Raw genomic sequence first — 14,079 nt, forward strand, 5'->3', positions numbered from 1 at the left:
TATGTTAACACACACTCAGCACAGGGCCCACAAGGGCTGGCTTCACCCCTGTGCTTGTTCACATTATTCATTATTGTCCACATTCTACTAGCACTGGGTAGTGGTGCAGGTTAGGCAACTTTTAATTATTCCAACATTACTGTTGTTCATTTCTTTATCAGCAGGATGCCAGATGGTGAGGAGTAATTCAAGGATTTGGGGATATCAACTCTCGCTGAGATTGAAGCAGACAAATTTTTGTTTCTCGTGGGCGTGAGAAAAGGGAAAAAAATTACAAATAGAAAAAGGAGAAACACCAGAGAGAGAGAGAGAGCGAGAGAGAGAGAGAGAGAGAGAGAGAGAGAGAGAGAGAGGACGTGGATGCCTCACAGAGAGTTAGGACACATTACTGTGCATGTGCGTGTACGTCCATCTGCTGAGGTCTTTTGACACATATTCAAAAAAGAAAATTGTGCCTGGAGGTTTAAGCACCGCTGGGCAGATATGCAGAGTGTACACACACAGAGGAATGCAGGGGGTTAAAGATAATGGTATATAAAATTAAAAAAAAATCAAGAATGATAAAGAATACACACACACACACACACACACACACACACACACACACACACACACACCCCTCCCCAGGGCTTAAAAACTGAAAATTTCCTACCGCCTGTCGCTATAGAAACCATTTGCTCCCCTGACGGCGATAAAAGGAGCAAATTGCAGTGACGGAGGGTGGAGCCATGAGGGATAGAGGCACACACACACACACACACACACACACACACACACACACACACACACACACACACACACACACACACACACACACACACACACACACACACACACACACACACACACACACTGTATGGCCCACTTCAGGGCCCATACAACTGTATGAGATGGGGACATTGATTTGTGAAGGGAGACGTGTGTAATGCGTGGAGGGCCGGTGTGCGTCTGTTGATACGCTGGGGGATGCGGAGGGCTTCATGGCTGCTCTGCCCTTATCATGGCCCGGCCGCAGCGCTGAGGAGCGCCGCCACCTGTACACGCGTGTGCATGCGTGCAGGAGCGCGGGCTGAAAGGCATCTGGAGTCCAACTCCTTTGCGCTTATTAAAAAGTGAAGAGCAACAGCAGGTCTGCTGTGAATAAAACACTTGTCCTCGGTTCACGGGGCCATTCAGTGATGTCACACAGCGACTGAAATATGAAACGAGCCACAAACGGACAGATCGCGCTCGAACTACTCCAGGTTTAGAGTTTTATCGGGGAACATTTAGGGAACAATGAGCTCTGTTTGCTTTGCACATTCATCTCTCCTCCTCCTCGCTGTCTTGACAACAGAGCGATGATTAGATAGATGTCACCGTTTGAGGAAACCTTCACTTGGAAGACAAGGGGAGGAGGATCTACTTGGTACTCGGTGGCTAACGCTCCTCCTGTGGACTCATGTTAATGTAGGAGTGAGTTTCCTGAAGACTTCTGTCACCTTTCAGCTTTAACTGCAACCTTTGGATCATTAGAAGGAAACAGCCTCCCACTGAGACGATGCTTCATCTGGATGCGATGAGCAGTCACTCAGACCAGTGTAAACCTGGGTGTGTGCTCTCTGCAGCTTGGTTAAAAGCACCTGTCTGTCCTTTATGTCACATGCATCCCTTTATAACTCTGTGTCTCCAGGACTAGAAGCAGCTGATCTGACGTCTGTCTCAGTAACCACAAACTCGCTTCTTCACACGTTGTAATTAAACTTTGAGTCATATAATGCTGATAAAGAAGAGAAGATCAAGAAAACAATAATTACAAAAAAAGATGAGTGTGTTGTTGGTTGGACGCGTCTCCCTGTCATCAGCAGCTCTAAAAATTAAGCTAATACAGGATCAATTACACCAAAACATGCATCAAGTCACAATAGCAGTGTCAAAACAACTCTACACACTAAAGGAGGATTAATTCTGGAACAAACTCACTAACGCAGATGAAGCAGAGCTTGTTTCGATCTACAAAATAACTCGCAGAGTCATTAAAGAAGAACTGAAAATGTAAAAAGACAGATGAAAGTGAGAGGAGCGACGTTGAAGAAGAGACAGACAGGAGTCGATTGAGTGAAAACTACGGGCGAGAGAAATCATGCTAAGTCTAATCAATAGTAATTCTCTTCATCTCTGTGAGGGTTTACTTCTCCCCTTGTTTTTCCTCTCCTCCTCTGTTTCCATCCCTCTCCCACTCCGGTCCGATTTATTGTGCGCTGCTGCCATCATTTTCTTTTGTTCCGCGTTCACTTTCCCTCCTCTGCCTTTCTCTCCGGAGCTCCACCTCCAGCTCACTTCCCCGCGCGCTCTCATTTCTTCCCCTTTCATTTCTCTCATCCACCTACTCACCTATCTTATTCCCACATTGCGAATTCTCCCCGCACGCCTCAAACCCCATCTCCCATAGAGCGAGCAATAAAATGGCCTGAGAATAGGGTAACACTCGCCGCTGACCTGCTGAGAACGAGGTGCAGCGCGGCCATAGATCAGCGTGACGTCAAGCGCAATAGGCCGCAGGCGCACACGCACACACACACGCACACACACACACACACACACACATGCATCCAACTTGTTTTGGATCTTCTGAACGTCTCAAAGGTTAAGAGGTGTTTGTGGATGACTTGCCGTGGATGAACATGTGTTTTAAAGGTTGTGTACGCGTGTACAACGGGAGTGTTGCTAATCCCCTGAACTCATTAGTCTAATTGGACGGTCTGCAGAGAGCTCCACATTGATCTGGGCCTGGTATAACTCTCCTGCCTATGAGCGCACATTTCCTCTGTCCTCCCTCTTCATGTCGCTTCTCTTTCAAACGTCCTCCCTCTTTTCGTGTGCTCTCTGTGCAGCGTGATATACGGCACCGCAGATACTCCCACCCCTTATGGACACAGCTAACTACCTGCATGCCTCCTGCCCATTAAATTACTTATACTCCATTTACTACCCAAGCAATAAGCAATCACTAGAGGGACGAAGAGTCCCGCTACCTTTTCACCGCTTCGCCATGAACTGTATGTTCATGCTGGTGATTTGTATTCAGTCATTGCCGATGGTGACGGCAAACCAACGGCCCTTCTGTGTTTTTAACTGGTCTCACTTTCAAACACTCGCCTCCATCTTCCTGGGACCATAACGAAGGGGTGACTATGCATCCAGAGGGGGAGCGGATGGTGGTGTCCTCCTCCTGCCCACAGCGCCAGAGGGAGAGGGATAAAAAGGCTGTTAATGAATAACTTTAACTATTCATCTCCTCCAGTCCACCTGTCCCCCTCTCTCTCTCTCTCTCTCTCTCTCTCGCTCCGCCTCAGCAGGAGTTAGTTAATAATGAGGTGTGGTGTTGTCAGGATCCCAGCTCACGCTCATCCATCCAGCCTGCTTGGTGAGGGGGCCGGTGCACCGCCGTGCCAAACACAGGCGCAAGGTCACGAGGAGACGTATGCTGGCGCGCGCACGTACGCACACACGCACAATCCATATGCACGCGGGGCAAACGTAGGCTTATTGGCAAGTTTATACAAGTACATGAGCAATAGTACAAACAGACAGAGGACGGTACACAGCTGGTCGGGGGCTGCTGACCTTTGCTTATCAGATTGGAGGGTGGGACGTGATTGAGTTGAAATACAGGGCGTGGTGGAATGTGACATCTCCACAGTAGAGATGCTCCACTTCTGCTCGTTATTACTTCTGTTTTCACGTATCCGAACTAGAACATATCATAACACGCACCCTGGCCTCCCTCTCTCTGCTCACAGTCATCATTTTCTGTTTCGCTCCTTCCCATGTTTGTTCACTCTATTCATATTCTGTGACTCCTCAGTCCATCTGTCTCTCTCTCTCTCTCTCCCCACATATTATAATCCCTCTTTTCCTCTTTGCTCTCTCACCTTTTCGGGGGGGGGGTGAAGGGTAAGTGAAGATCGCCGGGCCCCGGTGGAGAGGCCCGGACGCGCGTGTGTTTGCGCGCGCCCCCCCATCATTGCTCATCCCTGGCAGCCTCGCTGGCTGTTCCCCGAGCTGCACGCTGCAGAATAAATACACTTTAAATCACCCCACACACTCCTTCTTACGCACACACACACACACACACCCACTCGCTCTTTCTCATACACACACACACACTCACTCCATAGCAGCACTTTGCTGCTGTTAAATGAGGGGTCTGGGGAGTTGTTCCGGCAAAGCCTTTGGCTACTATTTCTCTCTCCATGTGTTACAGTCACACACACACGCACACACTGGAAAAATAAGCTGAAAGTGTTGATGGGCAGATATAATAAGCCGGGATACACTAGCATCTTTTCGGCTCAAGTCTACACAATATACCCGTTCTCAGAGCCGCCTGTGTTATTTGACCAAGAGATGGGCCGATACACGGGTTGTTCCCGTTACGATAAGACGCTGCTTTTCCCACGTCCGTGCGGAAGAACTCGACTTGCCAGCACACATCCCAGAACTCAGTCCAATCCGACACCTCTTGGATGAACCGTGGTGCAGGCTGCATCGGTGTCTGACCTCAGTAATCCTCTTGTAGCTGAATGTGAACAAACCCCTGCAGCCAGCTGCAAAAAAAAAAAAAAAAAAAAAACCTCGCAGGAGCCTTCGTAGCGGCGCGGAGGCTGAATCTTAATGCCAGCGAGAAGGTCGTGAAGGTCTGACAGACGAGGGGGGGGGGAGAAAGGGACGGAAGCAGCCAGGGAAAGCGGCGTTTGGTTGCAAGTGAGCAAGCGAACATCATCGGATCTTTTTCAGCCACTTTACTCACTCACTGTTTTATGACTCAGTGCCCACACGTTTAGCGGAATCGTGCATCGCTCCATCTTCCTCCAGTGGGTGTAGGTGGTCCAGTAATAGCACCACCCACACCCACAGCTACTCTGTGAGCATTTAACTGCATAGTTAAAGCACAGTGTGTGGGGAGGGGGAATCTAAACGTGACTTATTTACACTAAACACAAAATAACTAGTGTTAATAGTCCAATCACACCTACAGTAATTGAAGTGACTTCAGCTATTGCTAGATTTGTTTTAGCTGATGTCTAGCCAGGAGCTTAAGACGTCCAATGGTGGTGAAATAATAATTATGTTAGACTCTTCCTTTAAATATATATACACTCCATGTGCCAACAAATAAATGAAACAACACAATCCGACAAAGTGGAAATATGCTGTACACCAGGATGCACACGCACACACAAACTATATATATCCCTGACCCTAGGCTGTCAGTGCATCTTGTCCTCATCCAGCTCTGTGTCCTTCCCACAACGTACTATCAACTAGGTTAACTGTGTCTAATACGACACAGCAGCGCTGTTCTCCGTATCTCCGTGCAGCAGTCTCTCTCTCCACCTATGTACCTTCCCATCCCCATTATTTAGGATCATGTGGCGCAGAAATATCTGGCGAACAACGTGGGCCTGAAAAAATATAAATAACAGCTATGCGTGGCTTTCATCCTTGCCAATAATTTAGCAACAAATACAGAGACAACTGCTGTAAATGCAGCGCTGCACGACGAACGCGCGTCCTGTGGGGGGAAGGAAAAAAAAAAAAAAAAAAAGGAGGAAGCTTCAGCTTGTTTAGTGTTGCTTCACTGTCGAAGAAACTTCAGAGGAAAAAAAAGGCCTCCAGTGTTTTGTAGGCTTTCACAGTAGTTTCCTCTAAACGCCTTGCAGAAAAGTGTATCCACTAAACAGCGCTGCCACAGCAAGTACAGGATTCACGTTTGATTGAGAGCGGGAATATTCCAGACAAGCCCTATTAGTGTAGTAATTATCCTCTAATGATTTAAATTAAAGTTTATATTTATAAGAGTCGCATTTACTGTATAGACATAGTAAAATGGAGTAGCAACGTAATGAAGTCAGCAACGAACAAGCCGTAAACTCACTGTAGACAGAACAAGTGAACTACACACACACACACACACACACACACACACACACACACACACACACACACACACACACACACACACACACACACACACACACACACACACACACACACACTACAGAGGCATCATGGAGCCTGGATTACAGGCTTATCAAACTGATTTATTTTCCTTTCAGCACTCTTCGGAGGGACCTTCTTTGTGTTGTTTTTTCTTAAACCCTCTTTCAGCTTCAGTCTTTGTCTTTGAGGCACAAATGCTATTTTCTCATACATAAAAAAAACACAAAGCACGAAAATGAAATCAATACAGACTTCTTCTCTTTGTCCACTTTCTTAAAGACCTCCCAAAACACAAGCCCTGTGGTGCTGAGCCCGACTAAAGGACAGCTGTCATTGTTACAGTAGGAGGTGGAGCCATGAATCAGTGTGATGTAGATGTGCAGGAACACCTTCAGACAAAGTAACCGTCGTCCTGAGAACGACACAAGTGAAAAGTACAGAGTAGTAAGTTAAATAAATTAATAAAACCCAACCCTTACCGGAGGCGTTTTTCTGGTAGCCGTTGGAGTCCACAGTGGTGTAACTCACAAAGGGCCCTGGCTGGTTGACACCCAACGGCTGTAGAAAAACACATGCAAATGCAAACAGTGAGCAAAAATGTTGACGTTGTGCGAACACGTGTTCACCGATCAGTTCAGGTGAAAGAGGACAAGACAAAAAGCACAGAAGGCTGCGATACAGTACGATCCCGTCAGTCAGAGAGTGAGGCTGATGTGTGCTGTCATCACGCCGACCTTGAGGCCTTTTTCCCTTTTTTCATCTCCACTAGGTGACCTGGCGCACGTCTGAGCCAGCCGCGCTGAGCATAAACGAGCGTGACGGCCGAGCGGACGCGCGCGCGCGCGCGCACGCGAGGCGCTCGTCTTATCGCTTCGTTATGAAAGGTTGACGACTAATGAAGAGGGCCGCTTTCACTTTGAATCAGCTAATTACAGGCCCTGTCCACGCGCGAACACGCGCGCTGCCAGAGACACTCGGCCCTTTGTGGCGCTCGGGGATGGGGGGGTGGGGGTGAGAGAGCAATGGAAATGAGGTCGCAGGCGAATTCGGGGACGAGTGGGCCGAAAGAAAGACAGGGGAGGAGAGGTGTGACTAAGAAGAACGGGAGCCGGAGAGCGGAATGGAAAAAGATGGAGAGGGGTGATGGATGGAGGAGGAGAGGACCAGAAAACAGCTGTGAGCTCCACTCATCGGCCGCATTCATCATACCCTTCAGTCGGACAACAAGCGGGTGGGAGAGCAGACGGACAGAAAAGCAAAACAACTCTAATACCAGCAGCCTCTTGTTGGTGTCAAAGCTAATGTGTTCTGCAAAGGGCCTCCCACTGATAGGATGTCGCATCAGGACCCATGCTACCAGCTGCTTTATGCCTTTATGTCAGCTTCCTTTCGCCGCCCGCACGAGAGCATCCGGAATGAGCTCTTTAGGACGAGTAAAAGTGGCTCAAAGCAAACGGTTTGATACGCTTCACTCCAAAAAGCACATTGTGTTATGTTTTAAGAGCCGTGCAGTGTTTTCCATTCAAAAAGCATAACTGTCCTTCACGACCAGCCTCTCAACCAGAGCTCGATGCAGGTTGCTGCCAGGAAGAGGAGCGACTCTCAAATGTCGCCCTTCCCACGAAGTAAAGCAAAGTCCAGACGGAGAAGCTGAAGCCTAACTGGTCATACTGGTCTGGACTGGCCAAAACAAACACGGGGACAGAAGCGTTTTAGCAAAGACTACTTTGGGCTGTTTGCTCAGATTTCATCACCTGGCATCACCCTGTGTACTGTCCACCTGCGGATCATTGAGATGGATGCAGGGTAATATGAACTGCTGTTTGCGAGGCAGTGATGGATCTATTACTCAAACGGATCTCCCTGTTGTGTACCACGTCTTCTTACTGGCACTGGAAACAGGGCAGCCTCTCGGGTTCTTGCGCAAACAGCTGTCTTTTGGACTGGTAGCCTGCTAATTCTGTTAAGTGTGGATACGTGAGCTTCAATTTACCCACTGCTGTCAGTGGGACTCACAAAGGTCAGTGTGTGTTCTATTATCACTACCTGCAAAAGACAGTCAAGTTGTAATATTAATATAACCTAGACTCTCTGTATAAGTGGTTCTCTATCTTTGGTATTTGACTTAAAATTGTCATATGTTTCAGTATGAGCTGCTTTTGATAATAAACTAAATGAACTAAAGCCTGGTGCCAGACATGGAGCTTAAGCCCACGCTGGGGCTGCTGTAAAAAGCCTGGCTGTAACCTTGTGAAAGTTTGAAAGTACAGTGGTAAACTCCCAGGCTCCACCCGGGCCCATCATCCGCCGCTGACACGAAGCCTTGGATTCCTCATAAACTTTAGGAGACCGAACACAGAGTGAACTGAAGGTGGATGCCGGTTACAATTATTAAACAGAACCCAGTCTCTGCAGTAACGTCACTGTCAAGGTGTCCCAGCACAACAACGAGCACCCGGCTGCAAAACATATTCACCAACAGCAAATCACGTAAACCTGCCAGTTATCAAATATTTATCCCACTGCTGTGTTACTGGAGGAATGTCAGGGTATTTTAATACAGTATATATTTGTATATACTGTAGTACAGTTTTATTACTTTTAAAAAAAGGTGAAGGTTCATTTCATTGTATTAAATACTGTAACGTTACCTGTACAGACTTACTGTACAGGGTCTGGGGGTTAAAAGAAAAAGCATAATGATAATGTTAATGCTGTCATTAGAAAAAGTAGACAGTCGATGGCAGGTAAGAAGAGAGAGGTTTTACTGTACCTTAACATCGTCTGGGCAGTCATTGGAGCAGAGGCCACTCAGAACTGAGGAAGACAGAGGTGTGAGAATTAGACATGTTGCTCAGCATGTGTTACACGTCGGACACAACAACACGCTCTGCTGTGGAATAAGTCTCAATCTCAGGTTCCACTGTGATGGACAATCATCAGTAGCGATGCTAAAGTGTTACTTGCGTTTCATACTGTGCACTTTGTGTTGCCTCGGAGCTTGTGGGAGGGATCTACAGCAACCCGTTTGCCAGCTATGACAGCCTATTTAAAATGTGTCACTGTGTTTACTTGTGCTAAGAGAGCATTTTACTTATTTGTGTGTACAAGTGGAGCGAGGACAAAATCTGCTGAATTGCTAATCAGTCATTAGAGAAGTGACTTTGTTAGCATACTAATAGGCCGCTGAGCCTCGGCTGCCTTGATTTGCCTGATGGAGCCATGCTGAAACCCAGCGCTGCGGTAATAAGGGCTGCAACCAAAGCTGCCAGAATCAAAACAGGAAGCGCCGCATCTATTCAAGGTCAGCATCAAAGCAAGCATTCGTATTGTAACGGGTGAAAATGGGGTTGATGAAGGAATGTGCTCATGGGCTTAGGAAAAGAGGCAGTGGGAGGAACCACCAGCACAAGGTCTGACTGAGAGTTTAAAGCTGGCCTTGGCTCTGACACAACGGTCCCGAGGCCGCCATCGTGTCCCCTCTGCTGGGAGACCAAGCACGCTCCGTCCCGAAGCAAGTGAGGAGCTGCAGTTGCTGCATGTTGCCGTTAGTAACAAGCACGAAGAATCAGCCGGGAGACGAGAGAGCGTTTGTCTGTGGACGCCACATGCGGGAAGCATCCTCTGCTTGTCCCTCGTTTGCACCTTTCACTCCTAGAAGGTTTAAGTTGCTTTGCAGTAGGATCACTTGCTTCATTGGGGTTTTACGGATTCAGTATGATCTAATGATTATGTGTTTCCATTGAGCAGTTTGAGCCGTACAGTAAAAGTGCACGTCACAGCACGGCAGTGGGAAAAAGGCCCATCCGCACCGGCAGCGTCGTCTGCACCTCCCGACTCTCCAAGTCAATTCACTCTCCAAGTGTCAATTCACACTCTCTCTGCAAAGCGCCGGCGTAAACACACAACCCACTCTGTTTTTATTTTTAACAGTTTGCTCCTCGTTGTGTTTCTCCCACTTGCACACCTTGTGAAACAAAATGGACAATCCAAATCTCACAAACCCTCAACTTTTTCTATTTTTCACACACAGATATTTACACATTCAGCTGTGGGCCGTTTGATTATCATCATGAAGCAGAGAACAGCACAATCTGCCTCTACATAGGTCAGAGGACCTGTTTGCTATATTAAGAACCAATTATTACTATTATTTATAAAAAGATGCTGATCCAACCCTTAAAGAAATCAAGACCAAGAAACTAAAATTAGGAGATAAATATTTAGATAATGAGCTGACCGCATTAGACTGTCCAAACAAAGTGTGACCAATTAGACCAGTGTTGCATGCAAAGGCAGCACTGGACCTGGCTGGAAAACTGCATTGCACCATTTCCTAGTCCTGTGATCGCTCTATGGGGCAAATTCTCCAACCATCTTTGTTTAAACAAACAAAGATTTCAAAGCTTCAATTAAAAATGTGAACGTGTAGCAAAGGGAAGTTCTTTGAAGTGGAGGAATATTAGGTGCATGCCCCGAGGCCATGTTCACACAGAGCTCCCATCAAAGGCAAGTGTGTGTCTTGACCCTATTGGAACCAGATCAACCAAAGGGAATATGAGCGGTTACTCAACATTACACGTTCATTTCTTTCTTGTCTGTTCTTCTTGTTTGTTGTAATTTAACATGGCCCTTTCAGGTAGTAGGCGTTCTAGGAGGACGTGGATGTGAAGGATGGATAGTACTGTAACATGAGGGCTATGCAGTGATTCTAAGTTAATGGTATAAAATAAGGCCTGAGGGGGAAACGGATACCGGTTATTTAACAGAAATGTAAAAGCAGTTTGACCCTGGGTTTCTGCATTGGTTGCTGGTAAAAGGTGATCTGATCTTTATTCGAGTAACAATCAAACAAAATGTGTCACTGCTTTCTGTCAGACTGTTCCACTGTGGACGGATGAATGCAGGAAGCCTTTGAGGTGACTTTGTACTTGTCTCTTGATTTATAACAAATCTGCCGCTCTCTTAGGCATTTTGAGATGCACTGTACTTTGCAAAGTCATGGTTTACAATCCACTCACTTTGCGTAAAAGATCGCAAATCTGCGACTGATGTTTTTTTATGTCAAAGTACACATACAGTGGTTCTGACCAACACTCGGTGGTTTCACTTATTAATAACCAGTATATGGCTAAAGGTCCCTTCACCATCCATCAAGAAACTAGGATGTACAGTATTTCTTTATTTACTGGAACCTGAGTTTGTACAGTTAATAGATAAGTCAATTTGTTAAATGACTGAAACTAAACACCATAATAAGGTCATTTGTCTGCGTAGTCGTTGGGAGCGTCGGCTTTAGTCCAACTCCAAACAACCAAGGGCAGAGATTATAAATAAATCACGGGGATCAGAATATTCGCCAGTTGTTTGTCTGTCATCCTGCATCGTGTCAGAATACACGCGCCATTGTCACTAAAACTGTAAATCAATAACGTCGAGGGATTAGACTGTCATTTGTTTGCGGTCAGTATCGCGAGGGATTAAAGTATGTGGAGGGAGAACATAGGACATAAGGCCAAGACTCTACCAGATCACAAAGCCACACTGACCTCTCTGCCATCTACTCAGATATAACATACGTGTAGTAGTCTCCCTATAGTTTTATTGTGAAGCACATAGAGTTAGAGTTACATTTAAATATGCAATATTTATTTTGTTTTACTGTAACAAAACACCAGATTTTAGGGACATTTGCTGGTGTAGATGCCACTCACGTAAATCGCACCTGACAGGCCATGAAATGAGCATTCTCAAAGCGTCCTCCTCTAATGCCGCTTCATTCTCACTTTAATTTATGTAAAATATTAACACCTACACTAATCAAGTCCAAATCAAAGGCCCCTTTAGTCAGAGGTCTTTTAAACTGAATGCTCTTGAATTCATGCCATGTGCCGTAATGGAACAGTTTGTGAAGGTAATCGGTGGCAGTGGACACACACATGCTACATTAGGAATTTCATGACATTAATTCGCTGGCGCATTAAACGGGAAGAAAGACATAAACTGTGTAAATGCAGAAGTCCTTCACAACTCAGCGGGCATGTTATTGCTGCAGGAAGTAGATGTGTCTGTGTCGGAGTGGTTATTGGTGTGTGTGTGTGTGTAGGCAAGGCTGTCACTACGCTTACAGTACGAGAGAGAGGACACTTGGATCTGCTCTATGTTCTGTGAGGCTGCTTTGTTCTCCGTACTTCAATCTTTGGCTGACGTGTAACAACTCATAACAGCTCATCCATGGCAAAAACAACATTCTTGGAATAGCTCTCACACATCCCGGTCTCGTCCCAGTCCGTACCCAGCTCCTCCATTTCCTGCTGTAATATTGAGACTGATGGCAGCCCTTTCACAGGACCTAATCAAGTGGAGGATGAACTGGCCTGTGTGCGCCTCCATCACTGTGACAAGGAGCCCACCAGAGAGCTTCAGGAGCAGACAGTGCAAAACGTGTGTGTGTGTGTGTGTGTCTTCCTGAGTTTTACCCAGTGAGTGTGTCACTGTAAAATCATGGGTCTAGCAAAACGGCCCATGTGAGAATGAAGGGAAAGAAGTACGGACAACACATTTATAAAGTAAAATGTGTTAAACACGTTTGTAAAAATTATGTCTTTTAAGTCTTTAAAAGTTATTTATATAATATATATAGTTATATATATAATATATAGGTATATATACAATAATTTATATATATATAATAAGTATTTTTAATTATATAAGTTATATATATTAATTTATTTATTATGACTATATTTTCTCATCTATATGACTATCTAACCATTGTAGTTTCAGAAAATTTAATTATAGTAAGACCTAAAAAGAACCTAGGAAGTTTCTTTAAAAGTAAAAGTCTTCCATTGCTGTGGCAGAACTGGCTCTCAGGAGAATAAGCCCCTGAAAACGAAGACCCAGAGAGACCTTTGCTGTAGGGGACAAGTTCATTAGTGTAATCAGCCTCAGAGTCGGCCAGTTAGCAGCATCTCAGACTGGAGATGACATCAAGGCCTCCCAGGTCAAGTAACAAGCAGATCTCAACACTAACCAGACCTTTAGAAGGTTCTGCAATGGGGCCAATACAGAGGGCGATCAGAGAAAAGAAGTGCGTCAGGAAACGTGACACAGAAGAAGAGCAATTCACATGCTGTATGTTTAAACAGGAGGCTTTTACTTTGAAGCAACTGGGATGTGAGAGACAACACAAACCTTAGCAAAATGTGGCTACTTCAAAGAATCTTAATCTTAAAACACATTTTACAGTATATTACCCTGTCTGGTTCCATATCTTTCCGTACATGTGCGCACGTCTTCATTCAAATCAAACCGATAACATCATTACTCAGTGTGAGCTGGTGTGCACCAACGTAACTTGCACTATGTATATGAGCTTTTCTATGTATGTGTCTCAACTCGTTAGACGTGTGTGTCATATACAGAGGATTAGGCACTGGGTTCATTTTTCATTTTCTATTCACCAGCACCTCCCTGGTATAGGTGACGAGGTTTGAAATAAATCTACTGACATTCGATTTGGGCTTGATATGAAATATTAATTTGTTTCTAACTCAGTTTGAGCACACAATCACATATACAAGTGATTTTATTGACTTTTGTGATGACATCAGGCAAAACCTTAGAGGACATGGAAAAATAAAGAGTTAGATTTATAAAAATATAAAATAATAACTGTTTCATGAGTAGGGAAATATAAAATGATGAATGTAAAATATGTAAAACCCCAGATCTTGTTGGGGGTTCCCTTGTTTAGAGTAGCCTGTACCTTTAGCAAACCCCAGTGAAGAAGCGTCCCAATCATTGACACCGGATGAAACCGAGGTACGGGGAGCCTGTCGGCTTTGATCCCACAGATGAGCTGATGCAACACAAATTGCTGAACCTATTATGGTGGATATAACTGACATCTGTCACAACACACAGAGCGTCACGGCTGGTGGAGCTGCACACCGGTCAGAGGGCCTTCGCTCGGACTGGAAAACACCTTCAGTCCATGCCTGGGTGAGGAAAAGCTTTTTTGGAGAAAAGATGGAGGCCTTCACAATAAAAGCCAGGAATTAATAAAAATAATGCTGTGGCTAAATCATC

General features: G+C 45.5%; 1 protein-coding gene across 2 annotated transcripts in view; it reads right to left on the minus strand.

The window, feature by feature from the left end:
- The window catches only part of itfg1 (integrin alpha FG-GAP repeat containing 1), an 85,652-nt gene that overhangs the window by 10,657 nt on the left and 60,916 nt on the right, over positions 1 to 14,079 (minus strand). The window contains exons 13-15 of one of the 2 annotated variants that reach the window (XM_029143750.3): positions 8,759 to 8,802; positions 6,465 to 6,543; positions 3,908 to 6,397 (exon numbers count right to left, since the gene is read on the minus strand). In XM_029143750.3, coding sequence (XP_028999583.1) covers positions 6,183 to 6,397; positions 6,465 to 6,543; positions 8,759 to 8,802 — 338 coding nt within the window. In that variant the 3' untranslated portion in view covers positions 3,908 to 6,182. Of the gene's footprint in view, positions 1 to 3,907; positions 6,398 to 6,464; positions 6,544 to 8,758; positions 8,803 to 14,079 lie in introns of those variants that run through there. The other variant, XM_029143749.3, reaches the window with a different exon arrangement.

The sequence above is a fragment of the Betta splendens genome, chromosome 3, assembly GCF_900634795.4.
Source record: "Betta splendens chromosome 3, fBetSpl5.4, whole genome shotgun sequence".
Lineage (NCBI taxonomy): Eukaryota > Metazoa > Chordata > Actinopteri > Anabantiformes > Osphronemidae > Betta > Betta splendens.